Genomic DNA, 19,019 nt, shown 5'->3' on the forward strand with positions numbered 1-19,019 from the left:
TTGGCATACTGATTAAAGGAGCTTGAGAAACAGCAGGTGCAAGAGGGTCACTGCGACTTTCCTGAATTCTTCCTGACAGGAGATAAAACTCTCATGGGAAAGGTGCCCTCCCTCTACCAGGAGGAAGAAAAACAGTCTTATCACCAGAGATGGGGAATCAGGCTGAGAAATCTGTGCAAACCAACCTTGTTACACTAATGTTTATCTTCCTAGTCATTCTTCCACAGTTTGCTACCCCTGACCCAAACCCTTTGTCTCACGTGATTCTTTGTCTAAAAGGTATAAAACGTTCTGTTCTGGTCATTCTTTGAGTGCTCATTCTACTGCCAAGGTTCTCACGTACATGTTTTTTAAAAAATTAATAAAACTTGTGTGCATTTCTCCTGTTAATCTGTCTTATGTCAGTTTAATTTTTGGACCCTGTTGAAAACCCAAAGAGGGTAGGTAGAGAATTTTCCCTCCCTTACAATGGTCAGTCATTTTCTTTCTGCTAGCACTCTAATCTCATAGGGGACCACACTTCCAAACCTTTGGGTTATTCTACACGCAACATTCTCATGATTTGCTCTCTGGCCCCCTCACAAACTCACACTCATAATGACGTCTGTCTCATTATAGCTTTTACAGGATTAAATAAGTGTAACGTGTTATATACACAAAACAAAACCTATCAGAGGGGGCCCTAAACCTGGGATAAGAGACCCCAAAGAGCAGGGATAAGGAAAGGGGACCGCGGGGAGTGGCTGGGTGGAATCCATCACCTGACAGGAACCGGACTTGATAGTGACTTCTGGCGAGGCGGGCGCCTTTTCCTTCCAGCGAAACCTGTCTAACCAGCTTTTCCCCAGGGCGCAGCAGAACCCGCGGGCGGCCGGACGGCTTACTCCGCTTCCGGGTGGTGGCCGAGCAGCCTGCCGGCTGTCACGAAGACAGCAGACTTTCGGGCGGCGCCTGCGCGTTGGTAGAAGAGGGCACCGGGCCCGTTTCCGGAGATGAGGAACGCGCATGCGCAGGCGGTCAGACTGTGGCCAGTTTAGGGCAAGGTGAACGCGGAAGTAGAGTACTTGTTTTTCTCGCTGCTCGGTCTGTGGTGGGGTGCCTGGTGCGAGATGGAGGCGGGCGCAGCTGCGGAAGATGGTCCGGACGGTCTCCGGGAGCGGCGAGGCTTGGATGAAGCTGGGAGGCAGCCGCAGAACCACGAAGTGCGATCTCAATCCCGGGCCGACCGGTTTCCAAAGCATTCCTACTGGTTGGATCTCTGGCTCTTCATCCTCTTCGATGTAGTGCTGTTTATCTTCGTCTATCTTTTACCATGGTGAGTACTCTGAACGCAAAGTTGAACTGGTAGGGAGTTTACCACCACAGTTTGGGGGGTGTGGGGAGCAAGGTAACCGAATTCCACAAAGTATGGTATGCCATATATATATATATATATATATATATATATATATATATATATGGCTGGTTAATGGCGGGGTCGAGAGGCGGGTGGTATTGGGGTCGGGTTGAGGCTGGAATGAAAGTGTTCTTCCTTGGCACCTCAGTGAACGTCTTCAGAGAGGTATGGAAGAAACTTGGCTTTATAATTTCTCTTATGTTTTGGAATGAAACGAGCTGGGTTTGAGTATCTGCACTACCACAAAGAAATTAAAGAGGTTATTTAACTTTTCTGAGCTTTATTTTTCCATTTACCATTTGGGACCATAATAACAAGGTCATAGGGGTGTAGCGAGGATTAAATGAGTACTTTATCTAAAAGCGATTCGCATTTTTGCCTGGCAACAGTAAGCGCTTGACTAAAGGTGTTGTTACTATTAACTAGTTTGACCTCTAGTAGGCCAGGTAGGTATCTCAAACAGGTCTAAGCCTGAACTCAGACTAACTTCTTACCAAAATGTACTTATTTTTCAGTGTCCCTATTTCAGTAAATGTTAACTTTATTCATTCAGTATTCCTTCCAGAAGCCTGGGACTCAGATTTTCCCCTTTTATTTACACCCACACATCCCAAAACACCCAACTGTTAATCACAAAATTCTGTAGGTTCCACTTGCAAAATCCTTGCTCTCCATTTTCATTGCCACTGACTCTGAAAAGACACTTTTGGAAGAGGATAAGGGGAGGAAAGGTAGAGAAGGCGCTGGGGAGCAGAACAACAAGAGGGACAAGGACTGAGGTGATAGGAAAAGTTCAGGAGAGAAGGAGTGAGTTGAAGGGCGGGCCAGTGGAAGAAAAGCAATGCAGCTCATTTGGACATTAGGGAGCTCTCTTGGACTTTGGAGTTGTTGACTTATCATAAATTAACTTTTCTCAATCATTGTGCTTATGAGTTTGCAATCCATGATAGGCAATTATGTCTTCTTTCCCCGCCCCAAAATTTTGGCAAAGATTTGGGCATGACCTCCTTGTATCTAAGACCCCATTGTCACTGATTTCTTGAATGTGGCAGATTAGACGGCAGAGGGTTGAGTGGAGTGAATGGAAGAGGTGGATATTTCTATAAAATACTCTGCCAGACTATTTGTAGAGTTTTCACTCTCCTCTACTTCCCCTCCTTTTTTGGTAGAGACTGATATCTCAAATACAGGTTTTTTTGTTTGTTTGTTTTTTAATGAGTTTTCAGCTCTGGATAGAAAATGAAAAAAAAAAAAAGAAGAAGAAGAAGAAGAAAGAAAATGGAAGCGGTGGGAGGAATAGTCCAGGTCTTTTTTTTTCTCTCTTATCAATACATAAATCATTTAGGAATAGGAAAGTGACTGAGACAATCTAGATTTTCAGATATTGGGTCTAAAGTATAAAATCTGGAAGGAGGAAACATTGTTGACAAATATTTGGTTTTTACAGAATGGTTTGCCTGATGTCTAGATTAAGAAGTTGACTCCTGGAGTGGATTCTGAAAATGACTGCAAACTTCTTGAACAAAGAAGACAGGGTTGTGCAACAGAATTTCAAACTCTGGGGAACTTTTCTTTGATTTTACATACTCTTGTTACTCCTTTTGGGGACTATATTAAATGGGTAATGATCTCACCCATTCATAGTTAAGTTCTTAACATTACTCTGATTCATGTTTAAAAGCTTTTCAAACATCTGATGGCTTTATAGGGGCTGAATATTAACGTATTTATACGTAAAGGTTTAGGGTATTCATTAAGAAATATGGTAATGTCTTGCCTTTAACAGTTTAAGGGTTAGCCCGGGTTTAATATGATGCAAAAATGTGATAAAATATTAAGATGAAGTATTTAAAAATAAATTACTTAAAAACAAGGGTGAAAAAAAGGAGTTAGAGCTGTACAGAAAATGCAGGCCCACAGTGTACTGGCTGTAAGTAACAGTTTAATTTTTAAATTAAATGGGCCTCTGTTAACAGTTACCAGTTTGATAAAGTCCCAGAGAAAGTATATACTATCCAACTGTGCATGTCCTCTTACCTGGATGTCCCCTTCCTTCCTTGTAAGTTCTTGAACTTCCCTAAAATAGGACTGTGTTTGAAACCCATTTTTTATTCTTGTGGTTTTATAAAGAATGCTTGCCAAAATATGGGGCTTTTTGTTTTGTTTTGTTTTTTAAATAATGTCTGTACCTTAAATACTTCAACAAAGTCATTTCAACAAATATTTGAGCACTTACTCTGGGCCAGGTGTGGTAGTGAGCAAAAAAGACAAAAATCTTTTGCCTTCATGGAGCTTGCATTCTTTTATTTATCTAAGTGTTAGTAAGAATTTACATTCTAGGAGTGATCAGCTAGTGTTTAATTAGAAAGGTCACACTTCCAAAGCAGCTACTAAAAGCCCTTCGGAAGCTATTCCTATTACATAACAGATATTCCTTTATGTAATGGATGTTAGAAAATGGCTCTTGTTGAAATTGGTGACATTTGATACATGTGAATTGCCTAAATATTTTGAGGATATTCACCTCCCTTAGAAATAGGGCATAGATCTGGTAAACTCTATACCTTCTCTCTTTTAGAATGACTTTAGAATGAAATCCAGGACTGATTTTGGAAAATTTTAGTTGCCTATTGCCAATACAAGGTAACAATGATGCATCCAGGGTATTGCATCTACTTGAGAGAGAACCTTTTATGCAGAGGTTGATGCATCTAAAGAAACACAAAACTGAAATTTTATTGAGTATACCAAACAGTATGAACTGTTTTTCTGCTGCTTGCTAATAATTTTGTCCAATAAATGTTTATTATGTAGCTAAATTTGGTCTGATTTTGGATTTTGCATTTGTTTAAACAAATTACTTGGTAAGTAGCAGGGTTTGGAAAGGATTACCAGTTCTCATGTAGCTTAATGTTGGGTTATACACAAAATTTTATAATTTGTACTATGTTTCTGAGCCTGAAATCAGCCTAGTACTACAACTACTGAATATTCTGAAAATTTCTAGCAGAGGGAATGTAGCAAGGTCTTGCTGTTATGACATGACTGTAAATGGCATACAAAAATGGTTCCAGTAGGAGGGCTGAATCGTTTCTACAGCTAATGAATAAGAAATTATACCTACTGTGCCATCTCAAGTATAGTGAGTTCTTACAACACCCACACTTGAAGGCTAAATTGGTAAAGGGTAACTAACTGGGTAAGGCTAAAGGATGAATGGGACACCAAGAAAACTTGGCAAACCTGCTATGATGAAAACAAAGAATAACATCAATGTTTTAATCTGATAAATTTTAATCTGATAAATTCCTTTGTAAATTTCAAAAACTTAATTTCATATAAATGAAATGATTATTTTAATAACCATTTGAAATGAACTGGCTGACCAGTTATTGTGGCAAAGTCTTTAGGATTTAGGAGTCTGTGAACCTGAAAATTTAGGAAACATCTCCATGTATCTAGTCCCTAAATGGCATGGGGATACATTCAGAGACTACAGGATTATTTATTTAAGGTCTTTAAGGTTACTTAATGTAAATTATGTTCTAGGATAAGGATCATCAAACTGTGGCCAATGGGCCAAATCTGGCCTACTACCTCTTTTGATCTGGCCTGTGAGCTAGGGATGATTTTTACATTTTAAAACGGTTGAAAAAAAAAATGACTATGTCATGATATAAAAATTACATGAAACCCACGTTTCAGTGTCAAAGTTTTATTAGAATACAAACATGCCGTTCATTTACATACCATTTATGGCTTCTTTCACTACAGTGGCAGAACTGTAGCTGTTTGTTACAAAGACTCTGTGGTCCACCAAGACCAAATTATTTACTATGTGGCTCTATGGAAAGTTTGCCAACTCCTGTAGGAGCCCTGCTTTAGACCTCACTGCAGTTACACTTTTAGGAGCCTCTAGTGATAACATTTTATGATTAGTGATAGTCCAAGTACCCTTGAACTTTAAGTTGATTTACATTTCTCATAAAATACATAATCAACATGTGAGGAGAGGAAGCCATAATTCATGAATGCACAGAAAAGTCCAAACATGTTAACTTAAAAATCAGTTTATCCTAAAAATAATTCTGAACCGAAAGAAACTGATTTCACAGAAAAACAGAACATTCTGAAGATATGTATTTTGGACATTACAATAATTATTGGTTGCATTACTTCAGAAGTTACCATAATTTTATAACAAGAAGAAAACACCTACAAAAATTAGGTACTCTAGAAATTTATTTTACGTGTGAATAGTTAGTAATTATATATTCAAATCTATATTTGGAGTGTTGAATCAACAAAAACCGTTTCTGGTTTTGTTAGTACTATTACATGATTCAGGTAGTTTCAACTGGACAGTACTTTTAAAAATAGCCAAAATGAGATATTTCTATTTTGATGTTGCAACTCAAATGTTGAGTTGAAAATACATTATCTATGAGACTGCTGTTAAATACGAGATATTAGTTTATAAGTGTCAAATAATACATTTTTAACTGGACATCTTGACCAAATAGAAATCTTAGGAAAAAACTAGACAATGTTTTTCAAAGTTACTAAAAATGCTGAAACCCATTTTGTAATATTTTACAATGTTATAAAAGCAGTAATTAAATACAATATTTCAAATACAATTTTAAAAACTTTACAGTATTTACAAGCCTTCCATACTAAAATTTATGTTAAAAATAAGCTTTCTTAAAAGATAAAAGTTTAATATAGTTCATATTCAAGTATTTCTAAGTTAAGAGAATATAAAGTAATAATCACGTACTGTTATGGTTAGAAAAGGCAAGTAAAAACTTCTCTAAGTGGAAGACAATAATTGACCAAGATTTCTTAACTGGGTAAGATTAGGTTTTTACAAGCAATTATTTTATAGTTACCTAGGAATACTCATTTTTAATCATTTACATTTTAGGATATTTTAATTTATGGAGTTGGTCAAACATTAAGTTTAGTAATCAGTTTACAGAATTAAGTTATATGTATAAAATTTATTAATGTAAGAAAATTTTTAATTTTGCAGTTCTCAATTTTCCTACATGGACAATACAACACTTAGCCACAATAAGTTTACCAACTTAGTACAAAATAAAATGACAACTAATGAAATAAGGCAATTAATGTAACTTAATTTCATTTAGAAGGTCATCATGATAATGGAAAATTCTTTTATTTAAAGAAAAAAAAAAGCCCTCTCCATGAAAGTAGGGTAAAATGACTGTTTAGAGAAGAAAAATGGAAGGGATGCTCAAATTAATACATTTCATTAATACTAAACCCTCTATATGAAAGTAGAAATTGGATCTGGAACCCAGAAATACTCGGATTCAAGAATCTGAAAATCATTAAAATGGGTTGACAGCCTATAAAGAGAGGTTAAGATGATTGCAGGGAAAATTTAGGCAGTCACAGTGAGATCCCCAGTGGGCCCTAAGTTAATTCCTAACACTGGTTATTAGCAGCCCAAAGTAAACCAAACCAAAATAAAACCTTTCACATTTCTTATAAAATTAGAAAAAATGTAACACATAAATACACTAACGTTAAGGATTTCACTTACTTTTAGCTTACATGCCTGAAGTAAGTTTATGATATAAGAGAGGCCTAATTTATGTTAACTAGGCATTATGAAGATTGAAGTTCCAGGAGCAAAATTAAGTTTCTTCTCTTCTGACCTTAAGAATTTAGTTTAAAAAACCTGCTTTATCATTAAGGCTTCCCCCTTCCAAATGCTATCATTTCATATGATACCATATGAATATATGCTTCTAATTCATATGATAACCATATCATGTGTTGATATTTTTTAAGACACTTAAAGGGATCATAGGTAGTAGACTATCACAGAAGTCAAAAACAAATGGGTGAAGCCCTCTTTTGGTTGGTTACCCATTAGAAAGTGCTTCTTCATAAAGCAAATACTGCTTTGACTACACAAACTATGTACCACCTGGTATTTTCAGTTAGCATAGCTTACCCATCTATACATGTGAGTACTGGTTAGTTTAATACTTATGGGTCTACCAGCCACATACAAAGGAACAAATCACATTTTTATTTAACTGCAGCAGTGACTTTTTGCATACCCTCTATGTTTTGCAGGCACACCAAAACTGTTCAAAGGGAATTTCTAAAATACCCAATAAGTTGATCAACACAAAATATATATATAGAAAATTAATGTGATTAATAACTTTAGAAATGCCATGGTTTTAGTTTCATATATCACCAGGTTTGGTCAGTCGATTCCTATTATATTTTCGTGGCCTCTGAGAAGTATAAGCTTACCAGTTTCATCACTTATCTATTACAGTGTATACTAGGTTTATACCTCTGCTCAGAAGGGCAGTTTGAACCAAGACTGTTGTGTAACACAGGTGCCAGCCCTCTTTCACTCTGAGATAGTGCATTATCATTACAAAAGCTACTGCTCTCTGGAACATGGAGCTTGGGTCTCTGGTGGTATTTCAGTCTGTATGTATCAGTCATGCAGCTATCAACTGAAAAATAGGTAGTTAATGAAATGGTCTCATTTGGACAGGTAGAACTAGAGTCTATTTCTGGTTGGCAAAATGCATCAACAATTGTACCCAAATCTGCCTGAAAATCTTTAGTTGAAAAGCTGGATAGGTGGTTTGCTGTGTTGCCAACAGCCTCTTTTACTTGAAATGTTTCCTTAAGTCTTTCATCACGCACATATGTACCCATTTCTGAACCTGATTCTGAATCCAAACTTAAACTGTGTTTTGGAAGACTACAAGAATTAGCTTTAAACATCTCTGTAAGTTTGACATTAGGTGTGGGATTATTTTTCTCTGACTGTAGCACACTGGTTATAGCATATTTCTTTGGTGGCAAAGGAGGCGGTGGATTATGGCTAACAAATTTTGACATCTGACAATCATCAGACCTGTAGGTTGACTGAATTATATGTTCCCTGGACAGAGAGTTCTCAGAACAACATTGTTCCATCATAGTTTGCTGCTGGATGAGGGGAGAAGTTTCTGGCTTTAACCCAACAGGTCTCATGTGTGAAGACCACAATGAAGATGATGAGACTACTTCATTACTGTTCATTCTCTTTCCAGGAGCAGAATTATCATCGTGAGAAAGTAAACCTGTTCTTTCAGAATTTTCTGCATTAAGCCACTCAGAAAATTTGCATTCACTTGAGGTTTCAAGTTTCTGTTCACCTGACTGGTGGATATGCTCTCTTGCTGCATTGTCCTGGAGTATCTGTGTACCTGAAGAAAGGAATAACTTTCCATTGTTTTCATGTATTTGTGACCTGTAACATAAAAATAAGGACAAAGCTAAAACACCATATACAAATAGGCAAAACTGTAGGAAAAACAAACCTTTGTCCTGTAGTTTAACTTCTCAATATACACCTGATGTTACTTTTGTAACATAACAAAAATGGGAAGATATTTGTAACCATTAACATTTTACACTCTCTGACTCCAAAATGTATGCCAAGATACATGAATGCTAGAAACACCTGTCATTACCAAAATTAGATTTCTAAGAATTAGCATAATTTAAAAAATTCATTTCAACTTACACTGAAATTACATTTATTTGTGACAAAATGTAGCATAGGCTTGAAAAAAATGTTATAAGCAAACACTTCAATACCCTAAAAGGCTTCTTGACCAACATTATAAAGCTTATACCAATAGAGACAACTCTGATATACAATGCTATAAAAGGATAGTAGACGAATTAAAAATACTTTAATGAAGATTACCTTTTTTTAGATAATTTCTCAGATGAAAATAAATGATATCACACTGCAAATTATTTTTTGTCATGAAAATTATTTTTCTCACATAAACTTCACGGATAGCAAAATGATGAAAAGAATAGAGGCTTTGCTAGGTAGACAAGAGCTGTATTCAAATTTCAGCTCCATTGCTTTGGGCAAATTACTTATAATAAAAGCCCCTAATTTTCTCTTATGAAATACCACCCACCTCCTACAAATGCTATGAGGTTACAACAATCATGTATTGTACCTGGTACTCTGTAGGCCTTATATCCTTAGGTCTATATCCTTTTAATGATCCCCAATAATACAGGCATCATAACATTGTAGACCCATTGTTTTCAGAGTAATAATATGGATTTTTGCCCTGATAAGAGTTCCTATAATACATGCATTTAATACAAAAGATTTTAGTATTTCTAAATATCTTTGACTACCTTTTTATCAAAGGATTTTTTATTTGTAGATGTGACTCTGGGTGGAACTCATGCGAATTACAGCCTACTTCCAAATTCTTGAGTTCTTTTTTAAAGGCTGAGGCTAGGAGAGAGAAAAAAAAAATTATTTAAATGATCTTTTCTAATTTACTGAGCATATACTTCCCCATAATTTATGTAAGGTTTCCTACAAATAGGTTATTCTCTTACAACTAACAAAGATTAATCAAGTTTCAGCTCAAATAGCTCTTTTCTGAATACTTTGTACAAAATAAATAGCTGTTTCTATTATCACTTGAAAACATTAGCTATGCCCAGATAACACTATTGCTGTTAGACTGCAGGGAGCTATGTGTTTCCCCTTAAGACATAGTCTTTGCTGACAAAATGTCAGGGAAATCCTGCATTTGAAGACAGATGGCTTGGGTTGAAGTGTGGATTCACTGGCTAGTAGCTTTAAGCAAACTTCTCAATCCCTTAGAATCTAGTTTCCTCATTCATATGAGATAATGACACCTATTTTACCTTCCTCACAGGAACATTAGGAACATCAACTGAATTAAATGTGTGGGAGGGTAATATGGTTAACATATAAAATGTTAACACTATCACTCAGTAGCTACCATTTATTGACTGCTGACTCAAGTTGTAAGGAGTTCATAATTATTTCATTTAATCTTTATAACTGAACATCATTTTTTACTTGAAAGATAACAGGGGCGCCTGGGTGGCTCAGAGGGTTAAAGCCTCTGCCTTCGGCTCAGGTCATGATCCCAGGGTCCTGGGATCGAGCCTCACATCGGGCTCTTTCCTTGGTGGGGAGCCTGCTTCCTCCTTTCTCTCTCTGCCTGCCTCTCTGCCTACTTGTGATCTCTCTCTGTCCAATAAATAAATAAATAATAAAAAAAGAAAGATAACAGATAAACTTTGGTTACTCAGACTTGGGTATCTGGCAGAAATTTTCTTGAAAGTAAAAGTGAACCTGTCATTTCTAAGGAAAACAACTAGCATTATTTATTGCCATTATATAAAATTTAAGTTTTTAGATGAAAATAAGAATTTTGGAAACTTATCCACCACAATGAGTTTTTAGCTTCTCAAGAATTAGAAAAGCTTTCCGCTAATAATTGTGGTGATGTTAACAAATGTATTTTTCAAATATAAAGAAATTTATCAACATTTGGAAGACTTGTATAATTTAGCAAATCAGTATTTTCCAAATAAGGATATACTGATGTTACAAAATCATGCATGAGTAAAGTAAATCATTCTTTAAATGAATAAATAAATTTTCCTTTTTTAAAAATAATACAGTAATTATTAACATATATAGCCTATCAAAACAAAAGCTCTTTGAGGTCCTCAATATTCTTTAATAGTATAAAAATATCCTGAGGGCAAAGCATTGCTTCAGTTGATTGAAAATAGTCCTTAAAAAATCTCAGTCACAACTGTTCTGTGAAGCAGTTCCCCTCTTTATACCCAAGGAAGTTAGGTGACCCAAGTAAGGCTATATATAACTGGTAATTGACAGCACTTAAACCAATCCAGGACTAATTCCAAAGCCAGTGCTCTTTCTACTACCTGCAAGCTCTCTTTTGCATATGCCAGTAAAATCCAAGATCATCATACAAATCTCCCCCTGAGGAAACTAGGCCCACAGAAGATATAAAAATATATGGCTTTAACTTAAATATTCAACTAATTCCCTATACTTCTGTAGAATTCTAGTAAGTTTCAGTATTCTCCCTTATTTTTAGATGGCTTTTTCATCATGTTCATTTCCTTTCATTCTCATACTCCTGACTGTACTCCAAGTCTATGAATTGAAGAATGTAAAGAAAACAAAAAGTCATTAAAGCAGCAACTTTATTTTTTAAACAGTAACAAAGAAGTTTATCTTAGATGGCTTTTATCCCTAAATTGATTTTCTAGGTACATTTTTTAAAAACTACTCTGTCATTCAAAATTCAACTGGAATATATAATTGACCAAAACATCTAAATATTATCTGGTGAAAAATCTATATTCAATTATCAACAGCCTCTGCTGGTTATATCTTGAATTTCTTATATAATATATATGAGAATTTAATACCCTATATTATTGCTCACACAGTAAATGTTACCTTCCAATAAAAACCCAAGATAGTAGAATGAGGGGAACTATAAGTCTGGCATTCATTTGCTTAAGATTTCACATTCCTACATCCACTAGACTGCAGTAAGTTCTTTATTATTGGACAATATGTCCCCTTTTTGTTATTTCCCCCCTAGTACAATATCTAGCACATAAAAGATATTCAGTGAAAGTCTAGACAATGAATAAACAATTACATGGAAAACATAACTGTTTTTTCTTCTTGTAAATCATCCCCACCCTGTCCACCATGTTCCTGACTCACAGAACCAGGACTAGGTAAGAATAAGCTAAGATAAATTCTTCTTACCTTTCCCCCTGACCTATCTTGAGTCTATCAATTGCCACACTAATACAAATCTTAAAAATAAAAGGCAGTATAATTTATCCCAAAGAGTGTTAGTTGCTTGGAAGCCTAACCCACTGCCAAGACTCAAAAAACAGCCTCTCTTCAATAGCTACTTTATGGGGGGCGGGGTTAGTAATGTCAAAAAGTACTTCAATAATTCTTTAGCCTGGAAAATTTAAGTTGAAATTACATTATAATTATCCATTCACCTTGATTTTAACTTCAGAATGTTTACTTAACTTATCCATAATTCCAGGTTTATTATTCACAAACACCAGAAAAAACAATTCTTAAAAACGTCTTTACTATTAGTAATGTATCCATATAACAGACAGCAGGAGGCAGCAGAGGTCTTATAAATATGTTTGAAATTTTAATATCACTATGGCAGGCATTCAACCAAGTGGTTTGACTTCAGAATTCCAACTAACTTAAAAATAGATGTGTTATTTTTCTCTTCTGCTGACATAAACATCCATGTGTCTTTACTGGGAATTTTGGCTCCAAGTTCTTTGCAAATCTAAAATGGTCTGATTTTTACTTGGCACAGAAGACACCTTAACATCAAGGCAAGAAGCTTTAGTTAATAATACTAATTTTGATACTTTATTTTTTTAAAAAGCCCAATAGTGAAATAGTTAAAAAGCCCAAAATATATGTTTCATCTGAAAAGATGATCTATATTTAAAATAGGCTTAGGCACCAATAAAACCAAACTGCTGTTCTAGACAATGTAATCTTCACTCTTGTATAGAGGGATTTCAAAATATAACAGCAAAACTACTATTACAAAGCCTAAACATACAAAAGCAATAATCTAATCAATGATTTGATTTACAGTTTAAAAAGGTGTTAATAAAATTTGAATACTTTGGAAAAAATCACAAGATTTTAACTGGCCTCTTTACCTTCTTTGTTTCATTTTCCTTCTACCTCCAGAGATCTTACTCCATCAATTACTGGTCTGTTCTATTGTTATTTTAGCACCTTTCTTTTTCTCTTAAGCATCATTAGTTCCTTATGCTCTGTAACATAAATGCAAAACTAAGCTCTTGGTTGCTTCTTTGTCCTCTAAGTACTGCTTCTTTGAACAGACATTTCTTTACTTCTGTTTCATTAACTTTACATTGTACTATAATTTCCTAAGGCACTTTATTTGAAAATAATTTCAAAAAGTTCAGAAAAACCAAGAGATTAAAACTACTACAAAAATTACCTGTATATCCTTTGCCCAGATTCACCCATTAACATTTTTTTCTGAACCACTTTAAGTTACAAACATCATGGCCCTTTACTATTTCTAAATACTTCAGTCTACCTCAAGCTTGCTCCTATTTCTAATGTTCCTCTTATACTGCTTTTCCTCTATCACTAATGACTTACTAACTGCTAATCAGACCTGCATTTTTTAATCCATATTCTACTCAATCTGTGGCAACCTGTCTTCTTGAAATTCCCCATTTTCCTGGTTTCCCTGTGATAATCTTCTCTCCTTTTTTTTCTCATCCTTTTAGCTACTCCTCATACTTCCCAAAGTTGCTCCTTCTCTCTATCCTTAGCTCATTTCTCTTATTTAGCAAACCCCACGTTTTTTCCTTTGTCTATTTTTTTCCTTTATCTCCCTTTCTCCTGAGTGATGCAGTCCATGTCTATGGCATTCAATTCCCATATATGTGGCTGGTTACCGAACGAATCATCTCTCCTGAGTTGTAGACATATGTCCTTAACAGCCTAATAAATCTATTCACCTAGATGATAAATCAAAAAATAAATCTGGCATCTTCCTCTCATCCCCCAGAAGTTGTTTCTTCTTCCTATATTCTTTGATTTGGTACATTGTGATCTACTTATGTAAGTCTCAACAGCTATCCCCAGCTTCTCCTCTTCCTCCCTTTTGTACATATGTCATAAAAACTGACTCCACTGTCTACACTTTCTTATAACTCTCAAATCTTCTTTTGTGATATTGGTACTGCCTTAGTTTATGTCCTCACCTTTTCTTTCCAGGCTGTTCAAACAGTCATCTAACTACTGTTTCTCTCACTGCTCCAAATTCACTCTCTACATTGCCACCAGTCTTTCTGAAATGCGAACTGGAGTGTATTACTCTCCTTGTCCTCTGGTGCCTTTCCACTTACTATAGGATTTAAAAATAGCATAAAAGTTTCATCATGATTTGGCTTCTGTCCACTCTCTTAACTATCATCTTACAATTTCCATATATGCTCTCAGCCTTGCATAGACCAAACTACCTGTATTCTTACAATATGTGATACTTTCTCCCAACCATGTAGTTTTGAACATATAAAGTCTTCTATCTTGGATGTCATTTAAGGCATCTGAAATTCTCCTGATCAGTGACCCATTTTAAAAGAGGAGCTACAATAATCTAAATGGCACTGTGTAAATTTTTTTTTAAAGATTTTATTTATTTATTTGACAGACAGAGATCACATGTAGGCAGAGAGGCAGGCAGAGAGAGAGAGAGAGAGAGAGGAGGAAGCAGGCTCTCCACTGAGCAGAGAGCCCGATGCGGGGCTCGATCCCAGGACCCTGAGATCATGTCCTGAGCTGAAGGCAGAGGCTTTAACCCACTGAGCCACCCAGGTGCCCCGGCACTGTGTAAATTTGAACAATGTTCCCAAATAATGGCTTTAGGCAGCATTCAAACCCATAATGACATAGGCAGAGAAACCTATGTAAAATCTTTGTCAACGAAAAAAATACCAATGAAATAATTACAATGGCACTACTATAGATTTTTAGTTCTCTGACATCAAGCAAACTTGTTTGGATTGTGTTAAAACTCACTTAAATATCAAAGAAAATATGAAAATAAAAAAAATTTCTAAAGCTCTTTAGCTTTCTAAATCTGTTAGCTATTTATAGAAAGTGATTCTTCAGGCCAATAAGTGTGCCCCCATTTTACAAATGAGTAGGAGAAAAGTCATGCCCCAGAAAGTCATACCAAATCACAAAAAATTAAATTGTGCCTTACTGAAAACAAAATCCACACAGGGTATGTTTTTAGCTTGGGGAAAAAAAAATTCCTATACCACCTTCTCAAAGGGTCAGGAGGGGAATGCAAAGAGACACCGTAAGGCAGGAACATTAACAAAGATTCTCAAAGCAAAGACCAGCTTAAAGAACTATGGCAGGCTTTGACATTTCTAAATAAGAAATAATTTTAACATAATACAATTTTTTTTTAAAGATTTTATTTATTTGACAAAGAGAGACACAGTGAGAGAGGAAACACAAGCGGGGGGAGTGGGAAAGGGAGAAGCAGGCTCCCCGCTGAGCAAGGAGCCCAATGCGGGGGTTCCATCCCAGGACCTTGGGATCATGACCTAAGCTGAAGGCAGACACTTAAGGACAGAACCACCCAGGTGTCCCTTAACATAATTTATGCGGTTAAATAAGTGGGCTACACAAAACCACAAAAAGAAACAACTGCACACTCATTAGTGATTAGTGATGATAATTATCAAAACAAAATCCCAGAAAAGAGAAAGTGTTGGTGAAAATATGAAGTTGGAACCCTTGTGCACTGCTGATGGGAATGTAAAATAACCCAGCAGTGTAGAAAACAGTGTGGTGTTGTGGTTCCTCAAAAAAATTAAACACAGGGGGCACCTGGGTGGCTCAGTTGGTTAAGCAACTGCCTTCGGCTCAGGTCATGATCCCAGGGTCCTGGGATCGAGCCCCGCATCGTGCTCCCTGCTCGGTGGGGAGCCTGCTTCTCCCTCTCCCTCTGCTGCTCTACCTGCTTATGTCTCTCACTCTCTCTGTCAAATAAATAAATAAAATCTAAAAAATAAAAAAATTAAAAAATTAAAAAATTAAACACAGGGATGCCTGGGTGGCTTAGTTGGTTAAGCAGCTGCCTTTGGCTCATGATCCCAGCGTCCTGGGATCTAGTCCCACATTGGGCTCCTTGCTCGGCAGGGAGCCTGGTTCTCCCTCTGCTTCTGCCTGCTGCTCTGTCTGCCTGTGCTCACTCTCTCTCCCTCTCTCTCTCTGATAAATAAATAAAATCTTAAAAGAAAAATTAAACACATAATTACCACAGGATCCTGCAATTGCACTTCTGGGTATATACTCAAAAAGAAATGAAAGCAGGAGTCTCAGATATTTGTATACCAATGTTCATAGATATACTCACTATAGCCAAAAGACAGGAACAACCCAAATGTCCATTAGTAGATGAATGGATAAACAAAATGTGTTATATAATGTAACATTACTCAGCCTTAAAAAGAAATTAAATTCTGACACATGCCACAACAGGAATGAACCTGAGGACATTATGTTAAATGAAATAAGTCAGTCACAAAAAACAAGTACTGTATGATTCTATTTATCTGAGGTATCCAGAGTAGTCAAATTCATAGAGACAGAAAGTAGAATGGTGGTTACTGGGGGCTGGGAGGGAGGGGGAAATAGAGAGCTGTTTAATGGCACAGAATTTCAGTCTGAGAAGTTGAAAGAGTTCTGAAGGTGGATGCTAATGATGGTTGTAACAATGTGAATGTTCTTTTTTTTTTTTAGATTTTTTTATTTATTTATTTGAGAGAGAGACAGTGAGAGAGAGCATGAGTGAGAAGGTCAGAGGGAGAAGCAGACTCCCCATGGAGCTGGGAGCCCGATGCGGGACTCGATTCCGGAACTCCGGGATCATGACCTGAGCTGAAGGCAGTCGTCCAACCAACTGAGCCACCCAGGCGTCCCCAATGTGAATGTTCTTAATAACACTGACCTGTCACTTAAAAAATGGTTAGAATGGCAAATTTTGTTATGTGTATTTTATCACAATAAAAATATCTTTTTTTCCACAATAAAAAAATATTTTAAAATAGGTTACACACACACTCTTTCATATTAAATGGGGAAACCCACTGCAAAGCTCTTACAGCAATGCATTCTTGACCATCAAAATCTCTCTGGTGTTGTGTTGTTATTACTATCAGGAAGCAAGCATCATTTTGTAAAAAGTACTGAACTTGTAGTTATTGTTCAATTTCACCAACTTCTGCTGTTGATTTCTGGCCAGCCCTTTACTGTTTCCTGTAATACTTGCTTACCAGACTTACCAGATTTTTAAAAGAGGCGAGACATTTTATATAGGAAAGGAAGGTTATTTCCTTAATATAAGTGTTTCCTTCTGATATTATACCACTTGATAAAAACAAAATAATTTAACATTTAATCATATTCAAAGTCTATAACCTTAAAATAATCCCCACAAAAGCCTTAAGAATGATAAAGATTAAAAACAAACTTTAAAATTTGTTCTTCATGGCTATTTTTATTGTGAAAAATTTTATCTCTTCTAATCCTCTGAATTCTAACATTTGAAAATACTGTTTTTGATTGCAACCTCAATAATCCCCTTCCTCATCCTTTTCCTTCATCCTTCTCCCCCAAATCCTTCAGGTATATCCTCTCATTAGCAGCCTGAATTCTGTACACATTCAAATATGCTGTATGTGGGTAATGGATCACCTATAATAATGCCACCCCAATAATATATTTACTACTTCCAAACTGAACTTTTCCAACAGGTTGCTTATCCATTTTTCTATCCTGTCCCTAACTCCTATGGCAGACATTAGGACTGTCCAACACATTTCAGATCCCCTTCCAGGCACAGGTTAAGACTGTACTTTTCCACCCTCTTTGAAATTAGGCTTATCTGTAAGACCTGCCTCGGCAAATGAGATGTGAGTGGAAGTACATGTATCACTTCTGGGTTGAAGTTTTAAGTGATTGTTGTGTCCTCCTTCAATCTCCTCTCCCCACAATACTGCAAGGTTCAGAGAAGCATCTATGGAGCGGAGTCTCATTAGCGTGAGGCCCTGAGTGTAGTAAGAAGAGGCTCCATGAGGACCTCCACTGGTCATATACTATCAACAAAAATCTCAGGTGTTGACACCTGAGATTTTGAAGTTATTACCACTGTGTATCCTAGAACCCAGCCTACCCTGACTGACACACTCCCCTCTTCGCCAGTTCCCTGTAGCTACTCCCGTCCTTTCAAAGCCTTTAAAAGCATGAACTCTATCAACTTCCATCCCCATTACTCGTATCTTATCAGTAACAGGACTGTTCTTAGATTCTTTACTCTTATTACAACTTATTCTTTACAGCTACAATTACAATATATGTAAGTAAAATTTTACCTTCAAAGTAGTTTTTGCTCTGTTGGGAGGAAAAGCTGACACATTCTATATTTAGGTTGTTTGTCTTCACCCGGTCACTAAAACACAGAAGAAAACATACACCAAATACATCAGCTATCATTAATTATTATTTTAGTTAGAATATGAGAAGAAGAAAGGAAATAACATGTGTTAAACAATTATTATATGACATGTGTTGTTCTAGGGGATTAATCTGCATTATTTAATTTATATCTCCACAACAACACTTAAAAGGAGTTATTATCCTCATTTTATAATAGGCGATTAAGGTTGTCAAAGTCAAATTCATTTGCCCCATACTTAAAATCCAAGTCTATCTGGTTGCAAAGCCCTGATCTTTCTACAACCCTAGGCTACCCCTTTCTGAGATGTGTTATGAAATTACCCTGCCAAACAAAAAAGTTTTCTAAAGTCCTTATTGCAATGATTATTTTAATAAAATACTAAACATTTGATTTTTGAAAATCTGGCTTTTTAATAATAAATGTGATCAAAACACCAGCTAGTAACAAATTAAGATGTCTTAGGTAGGTTAAAAGCAGAAATTGTGACTAGACTGATGTAAGAAATCAGCCAATTAAGCTGTGGACATATTTTAGAGGTTACAAAGAAAAGGGCAAATGTACTGCTAACAATAATATACAAATACATTCAGAATTAATTAAAAATTAATTGAACACAGACTTAGTTATTTGGCTGCATTCTTTTATATTTG

General features: G+C 36.0%; 2 protein-coding genes across 4 annotated transcripts in view; one reads left to right on the forward strand and one right to left on the reverse strand.

The window, feature by feature from the left end:
• The first annotated feature begins 1,011 nt into the window (after nucleotides 1-1,011).
• On the forward strand, nucleotides 1,012-4,215 carry LOC111154961 (chromosome unknown C4orf3 homolog). 2 transcript variants are annotated; one of them, XR_002641114.1, is made up of 3 exons: nucleotides 1,028-1,373; nucleotides 1,835-1,842; nucleotides 2,844-4,215. XR_002641114.1 is itself a non-coding variant. In XM_022514926.1 (2 exons), coding segments are annotated over exons 1-2 (207 nt in total). In that variant the 5' UTR covers nucleotides 1,012-1,109; the 3' UTR covers nucleotides 2,845-4,215. The 2 variants fall into 2 exon arrangements, 1 of the variants encoding a protein (XP_022370634.1); XM_022514926.1 differs by lacking the exon at nucleotides 1,835-1,842 and having other exon boundaries at nucleotides 1,012-1,315.
• Nucleotides 4,216-6,587: 2,372 nt separating this feature from the next.
• LOC111154879 (ubiquitin specific peptidase 53) overlaps nucleotides 6,588-19,019 on the reverse strand; it is a 67,466-nt gene continuing 55,034 nt past the window's right edge. The window contains exons 14-16 of one of the 2 annotated variants that reach the window (XM_022514817.1): nucleotides 18,284-18,360; nucleotides 9,614-9,716; nucleotides 6,588-8,696 (exon numbers count right to left, since the gene is read on the reverse strand). In XM_022514817.1, the coding sequence (XP_022370525.1) occupies nucleotides 7,709-8,696; nucleotides 9,614-9,716; nucleotides 18,284-18,360 (1,168 nt within the window). In that variant the 3' untranslated portion in view covers nucleotides 6,588-7,708. The remainder of the gene's footprint in view (nucleotides 8,697-9,613; nucleotides 9,717-18,283; nucleotides 18,361-19,019) is intronic. The other variant, XM_022514825.1, reaches the window with a different exon arrangement.

Source organism: Enhydra lutris, unplaced genomic scaffold (assembly GCF_002288905.1).
Source record: "Enhydra lutris kenyoni isolate GAN:26980312 unplaced genomic scaffold, ASM228890v2 scaffoldscaffold3, whole genome shotgun sequence".
In the NCBI taxonomy this organism is placed as follows: Eukaryota; Metazoa; Chordata; class Mammalia; order Carnivora; family Mustelidae; genus Enhydra; species Enhydra lutris.

Bases quoted from the DNA above. Each gene is read 5' to 3' on its own strand.
- LOC111154961 (XM_022514926.1), top strand. From the start codon at position 1,110: ATGGAGGCGGGCGCAGCTGCGGAAGATGGTCCGGACGGTCTCCGGGAG.